General features: G+C 40.7%; 1 protein-coding gene across 1 annotated transcript in view; it reads right to left on the bottom strand.

The window, feature by feature from the left end:
- Positions 1-7,488, bottom strand: part of PCNXL2 (pecanex-like 2 (Drosophila)) — a 491,139-nt gene that overhangs the window by 294,867 nt on the left and 188,784 nt on the right. The window contains exons 14-15 of the mRNA XM_006870571.1: positions 4,856-4,966; positions 2,939-3,030 (exon numbers count right to left, since the gene is read on the bottom strand). Of these exons, the coding sequence (XP_006870633.1) occupies positions 2,939-3,030; positions 4,856-4,966 (203 nt within the window). The remainder of the gene's footprint in view (positions 1-2,938; positions 3,031-4,855; positions 4,967-7,488) is intronic.

Here is a 7,488-nt window from a genome sequence, read left to right as displayed (position 1 = left end):
AATGATACCCCTTGTTCCACGTCCTCTTCTGAATCAGCCATTTTCTCAAGAGGCAATAAAAAGATACTCTTAAAAAGTAAGAACTGAGAAAATATCTATCTTCTTTGGATGAAACACATATTTTCCTCCAGACTGTGACTTGTCTTTCTATTTCACACACAGTGGTTTTGTGTTTGTTCATTTGTTTGCTTGTTTGTTTGTTTGAAGAACAGATGTTTTAAAATACAGTGAAGTTCAACTTATCAATTATATTTTTTGTGGTTTTTACTTTTTCGTGACATAATAAAGGAAGATACATCAAACAAAAGAGTTGCAGTAGTATAAATGTGGCAATAAACAGGTGTCCACTAGCGTATGTTACCTTTGTGTGTATTCGGAAAAAGGAAACTTCTTTTTAATTATTTTTAACCTGCCCAGAACAAAAAGATCTATATAGAACAGATGGAAAAAAGATGCTGATGTTAAGTGCTGTCGAGTCAGGTCTGACTCATGGTGACCCTGTATAAGGTTTCTAAGGAGTGGTTGATGAGTTTGAACCACTGTCCTTGCATTTTGCAATCTAGTGCAATCCTACAGCACCACACCAGAACTCCAGAAAGAGGATGGTGGTGGTGGTGGTTGTGTGCTATGGAGTCAGTTCTAACCCATAGCGAGCCTGTATAGGGTTTCTTTACAGGAACAGAAAGCCTTATCTTTCCCGTGGAATGACTAATAGATTCGAATTACTGGCCTTTCAGTTAATAGCCCAACTTGTAACCCACTCGACTTCCAGAGCTCCTTGGAAAGAAGATAAGACAGAATTATTCCAGTGATTATCACAGATAAATTAATTACACTGAGCACTGGGAGTTAACAGTTGTTGACTTCTGCTCTGCCACAAATGTAAATAAGTAATTATTTTTCCTGCTCCTGCCAATGATGTGTTTAATCACATCTGAAAAGGTCAGGGAAGAAAAGTTCATTGGTTTATATTAAAAATACTTTGGAATAAATACTACTTTTATTTAGACTTTAAATTTTATTTTATTTTATCAAACCAAGTATATGTGATTTAAAACATTAAATAAAAGTTGTCTCTAGTAGCATAGTGGTTACCAATCAGGATGCAAACCTTAAGGCCAGCAGTTTAAAACTACCAGCTGTTCTGCAGGAGAAAGATGAGGCTTTCTGCTCCCGTAAAGGTTTACAGCCTTGGAAACCATGTACAGGGTCACTATGAGTTGGAACTGACTCCACGACACATAACCACCACCACCACCTTTACCATAAAGGATGGGGACATGGAGACAGGGAGCAGCTGAGGACTAGATTCACGGGAAGAGAGGGACTAAGATCTGGTGACCAGGAGGCAGAATTGCAGAATGTGCCCTTTGGTTTGTAAATTATTATATATGCCTGAGTGTTTAAAAAATAAAGAGCTAGAGTGAATAGAGAGAAATGCTGTTAACTGATGGTACATGGTTGGGATTATAATCATTGTAGTAAAACCAGGTGTATGATTTATTGAATGTAAAACTGATGATCTGCCCTGTAAACTTTCACTCAATCCACAATAAAAACTTAGGGAAAAAAAAAATCTATCATGCGGGGTGGGGGTGGGGGGTGGGGCTAGGGGGGGAGGGTAGAGGGGAAGGTTGTCTATAAAGTAAAAAAACATATTAACTTGTATTTTTATAGATTGAAGATGTTCTTGACAACATTCTGTGTGGCTGTTATTATTTTAGACTTTATGAACATCCTGTCGTTTCTAGATGGTGCAAACTGTTTACGTGCTCACCTATTAACAGAAAGGTTGGTGATTAAAGTCCTCCCAGAGATGCCTTAGAAGAAATGCCTGCAGATCTACTTCTAAAACCTAGCCATTGAAAATTTTATGGAGCACAATTCTAGTCTCCATGAGTCATGAGGTAGAGTTAACTTGACAACAGCTAACAACAACAGCTACGATTTTCTGAATGTCTAACATGGTGATGATAGTGGTAGTTATGTGTCGTGAAGTCGGTTCCAATTCATATCAACCCTGCACAGGGCTCCCAAGGCTATAAATCTTTACAGGAGCAGAAAGCCTCATGTTTCTCCCAAGGAGCAGTTGGTAGTTTCAAACTACTGACTTTGCACATACTTACCCTCCCCCATTCTTCCATCACAGATATAACACAGTCTGTTCAGAGCGTTATACATGTGTGAACATTCTCCACAGCTGAACTATGTGTGGACAAAAGAATTGTTCTTCTCAATGTACGCTTGCTTCCCTGAAGCTAATGTGTACCTTGTTTTTTCTTGTCTTAGTGGTGCTGTGGGTTAGGTGTGGGGCAGCTAATTGCAAAGTCTACATTTGGAAGCCACCAGCTGCTCTACAGTCTGCTTCTGTAAAGACTTCCAGCCTCGGAAGTGCGATAGAGCAGTTCTACTTTACTCTCTAGAAGGTCCCTAGGCATTAGAGTTGCCTTTATGACTGTAGGTTTTGACTTTTGTTGTGTTTTGTTTTTGCAGCAAGTCGAGGTTTCTCTGTTAGGATAACTCCATCGTCCATCTGTTTTCCAGATTCTAAAATGTGCTACTGTCATAGGTTCTCCAAACCCCTTTGTCCATACAGCTTTTATGTAACTTTATCCCTTTCCTGTTTGTTAAGTGGTGCTTTAGAAGGAGAAAAGGATGACTAGCCTGTTAAGCAGAAGTCCTTCTCTGTGTTGCTAAATGGCCATGGTTGGAAGACCTCTGCTGAGGACAGGCCAGTCAGCCAGGTGGGCCCTATGCACAGGGCAGAGTGGCATCATCTAACCTGACAGAGACCTGATCAGTGAGACACTGGTGTTCTCTCATCTGCTCAGATCCTATTGTTTTTGTAATTAGAGAAAATGCCGGCTTAGGTAAACAGTAAGTGGATTTAAGAACTGCAAGAAGGATATGGCAGCTAGCTGATGCCCAACCCCCTTACCTTTATGGCGGCGAAGCAGAGCATATGGAGAGCAGCGGTGGCCATGCAGCTCCGGGTCACGCCGTACACAGCCGACAGCACCCCAGACACTGCTGTAAGGCAAACATGCACAGGTCAGGCCTGGGTGGACGCTCCCCAAAGCAACACGTGTTGTCACGCAGTAGAGAGAGGCTGCAGTTTTCATATACAAAACCCCTGTCAAGACACAACTAGAAACTCTATGGGGTCAGACAAAAAACATTGACTGAGTATCAGCACAAGGAAATGCTGACCAGTATGGGTCAATGTGGAGTGCTGATGTGGTACTGCTGGGTAATGCACTGGACCACAAGGTCAGTCTGAACCACAAAGTCAGCAGTTCAAACCCACCAGCCACTCCTCAGGACCCTATACAAGGTCGCTATGAGTCAGAACCAACTTGATGGCACTAAACAATCACAACAAGATGTGTCAATGTGGATGTGAGGAAGGAAAAGGTCATAAACAGCAATTTTCAAAGAAGGAGAAAATGAATGAGAGAGAGAAACACAAAGAAAATATACACAATCAAGTGTGTATGTGTGCATGTTCTATAAATGTGTGTGCCTGGGAGTGTGCTTGGTTATGCTTGAACAATTACACTGCTTGTGCACACATGTGTGTACTCATGTATGTGTCTGTGTAATGGGCTGGCTGCTGTTAGGAGCCATTGAGTTGGTTTGGACTCACAGTAGCCCTTTGAAGGAAATATTGCCCCCAATGGCACCAGCCCCACAATTGTTCTATTGGAGTCCATTGTTGCAGCCACTGTGTCAGCCCATCTCAGTGAGGTTCTGCCTCTTCTCTGCTGTACTTCAGCATCTGCTAGGTTTTGGTGCTCTATACATACGATCTCATTTAGTTCTCACAGCAATTCTATAAGTTCAACATAATTTCCTTTTTGAGAAGAGTAAGCTGTAAAGTTATGCAATCTGCATAAAGTCTCCGATGTTAGATGTGATTTAAATCCAGCTTAGTCTAGATCTAGTGTTCTGGATACTAAACAACATGAAAGTCATAATAATGGTTTTGTGAGAGAGATCCCCTGCCTGCAATACACACACACAACCCACACTTACAATGTCTCACACACATAAGTGTGTGCTCACACTCACCTTCACAAATGCACACCTAGACTAGCTCACCCATATCCCTGCTCAAATACATGCTCACACACACTTACACCCACACACATTCATTCATACTAAGTACTTTTCAAAACAGTAGTTAGAAGAGTCCTGTAATAGTTAGAGCTTTGCGTCAGCTTGATTGGGTTGGTTTGGTAGTTGAGATGTGCTTATTTCCAGGGTGATGAAACCTAATACAGGCATAGTTAACTCTATGATGAGTGGCTATGAACAGTCGATAAATTGAAAGGATGTTTTCTTGGGGCTGTGACCTGCTCCCAATATAATGGACTCACAGGAAATACTCGCTGTCTTCCAGCAGGGACCTAGAACTCTACAACTGTTAGCCATTTCCTTGATAATAAATTTCTCTGTCTGTCTATCTATCTATCTATCTACACACCCACAGATATGGTTCACTGGTTTTACTTCTGTAGAAAACCTGACCTAAGACAAACCCCAAACCTATTTCAAAACTCAAGGTTCTATATTTCCCCAGTTGTCTTTGATTTTGCTTTCCCTCAACTACAAAGCTAAACAGACCACTCTCCATCTAGCTGAATGAATGAATACAAGATCAACTGAACTGACCAACACTGAGTTCATTTTTAAATTTTGAGTTCATTTTAAGTGGTCTGTTTAGTGTTGTAGTTTAAATGCTTAGGACAAAGAAAACCTAATATGCTAAACTCTCATTCCATGGTCAAGGTTACATCACCATTATCTCAATTTCAGATTCTTTTATAGGAGAAATAGAATGTAAATGACTTACCAGAGCCACCAAAAAACAGCATGTCAATTTGCTCCAAAAGATAAATGCAGAAAGTGTTGATCTGTGGGAAAAGCCCAAGGAGGGAAATTGCAGGAAAGCAATATAAAAACACTGGAAGTGAAAAAGCAAAATTGACAATAAGTATGTCGTTCCTGCTGCAAACTTGTCCCCTCTCAGGTTGTCCCACCCCACCAGAAATGCTGTTTCCATTGTTGTCAAGTGATGTTAAGTGGGTGCCAACGCATAGCAAGCCTGTTGGAGGTTTCCAAGGAGCAGCTGATGAGTTTGAACTGCCAACCTTGTGCTTCACAGTCCAGTGCTGATTCTACAGTGCCACATCAGGAATACTAGAAGTTACACTAAGCTCCTTTTACCAGGAGGAACATCTGGAAGCTGAGATGAAATCATGCCTTATCGCAATCAGGAAGAAACTGATATGCAGGTGGATATGCAGATGTCCTTTTCTGACAAAAGGAGCATCTGCATATCCAAAACTGTGCACAGACTTCAAAGACGGTGAGTAAAAGAATACACTGGTTTTGAGTTTGAGAGGATAGACTTGGATCTGGAGGATAATTGTTAGGAGAATATCTTCCTACATCGGAGAGGTAACCAAAGATTGGAGATAAGGGTGATTCTTGCTTATTACTCAGTAACTGTGTACACTTGAGTTACTGAGAGTTGACTTACTACATTCTAAGCACTGGTTGAAAATTCAGAACTGAAACTCTAATAGAGGAGTGAGGGAGAGTGGTCAGTAAACAAGGAACTACAATATACAGTGATGGAGACCCAAGGACTGAGGCAGGGAAGATGGTGTTGCCTCCCATAATCATAAAATAAAATTGTGCAATTGGCTAAAATACTTGTAAATGATAATCCAATGCTTGACAAAGATGATTTCTTAGGAAGGGAGAGGAAAAAGTAGTAATACAGCTATGTTTTACAGCAATTTCCTGATCACACTCATTTTCAATTCTATTTAAGTAGCGTTTCATAGAAACCCCATTGTCAATGCTATAATGCATCTTTCATCCTTTCTAACTCAGTTTAGAGTTAGAATTAATGAAACTTGATACTGGTAAACGTGAATAAAACTAAGGAAATTTGATTTGAAGTCCAGTGTGCCTCCTATACATTGAAACTGTTTTAGAACACTATACATAAAAATACAAACTATACATAAATATCCAAGGAGAACAATGGGAGTAGAAATGGATGACAGGGGAGAGTGTTTCATCAATTTCCAAAGAAGTAGAAAATGCAAACTTTCTATAGTGAAATTTTAGGAATGATGACAGGTGTATGCTTCATTCGTGTTTCAATAGTTGCTTACCAGTAAGTGGGGCTACAGTCATGTTTGGCACAAATGTTTTGCCTGCATTGTGCTTCAATCACCTCTGCAGTCAGTAACACCCACCTGCATAACTCTATAGTTGGCAGTGAGCCCTCTTGCAGAGAACGCCAAGAATCCACTGTCACCAGATTCCATGGCTCTTGCTCACACCAGGACTGTGCCACATTCCTTTTTCTCTTTTATTCTCTTTCATTCTTCCTAGTTCCTCCCTCTCTATCTCCCTCTTGGTTTTTTTCTTTATTTTCTTCTTCCCCCTATTTAGTTTCCTTTTTTCTCTTTTTGATTGATTCTGCAGAGTGGGCACCTTGCCCCCACTACCTCCGTGGTCAGCCTCTGTAGGAAGTATGTGATCCTATGAAGTGAGCACTATGCCTCCCATCACTTACACAGATAGCAGTTGCCACACCCACACCCACCCCTCCTGTTTTGACAATAAGCATCCCACAGAGAGAGCTTTATGCTCTCATTACAGCTGTGTTTGGTGGCTAGTTTTTGTGCTAGTACTGTGCTGCTTCTTTTCCCTTTTTTCATCATTTTTTCTTACTTTGTAGCTCTTCCCTTCTCCCCCACTTACCTTTCTTCTTGCTCTTTTACTTTACTCCATCCCCACATCAGTCAGATGTCAACAACCCTACCCAGTCATATCTGTCACTGCACCCACTAATTGAGTTCCATCGACAAATTACAGAATGACTAGATTGATGACAGAGAGAGGCCGACACCTGCCCAACCTGCCCTCCACTGCTCCACATGACCAGCAGTCAAAAACTCATACTGACACTCCCAAGCACAATCAAATTCACCTAGACACAAGTGCTGAGGGCCCCACTATTGCCAAACTAGCAACTTCTTATTGCCCAGATATATTAAAAGAGAACAAAACAAAAATCAAAGTGAAGTAAACCAACATATTATCAACAAATTAATATAACAATACAAAAATGTCTCCAAGACAATATAAAACTGTAAGTCAAACACAAAAATTACAGGACAAGATGGAGCAAGCAAGTGAAGAAAATATGGAACCAGAAAATTTTCTCGAGGAAGAAATGTTACTGGAAGTAACTAATAGGGAATTCAAAAGATTGAAACTTGGATTCTTTCAGGTAATTAAAAAAGAGATCAAGGAGAGAATAAACAAGATGGAGGACCAGGTGGAAGTGTTGTAAAGAGCTCTGCCAGCAACAACACAGAATAGCCAACCAAGCAGGCTCAGAGGATGGTCCCAGAACTCTGAACCACATATAAAGGAATATTTAGAAGGTTGGAAGGCTTA

The sequence above is a fragment of the Chrysochloris asiatica genome, unplaced genomic scaffold (assembly GCF_000296735.1).
Source record: "Chrysochloris asiatica unplaced genomic scaffold, ChrAsi1.0 scaffold00144, whole genome shotgun sequence".
In the NCBI taxonomy this organism is placed as follows: domain Eukaryota; kingdom Metazoa; phylum Chordata; class Mammalia; order Afrosoricida; family Chrysochloridae; genus Chrysochloris; species Chrysochloris asiatica.
The sequence above is the reverse complement of the archived record's forward strand: the minus strand, read 5'-3'. Positions and strand labels throughout refer to the sequence as shown.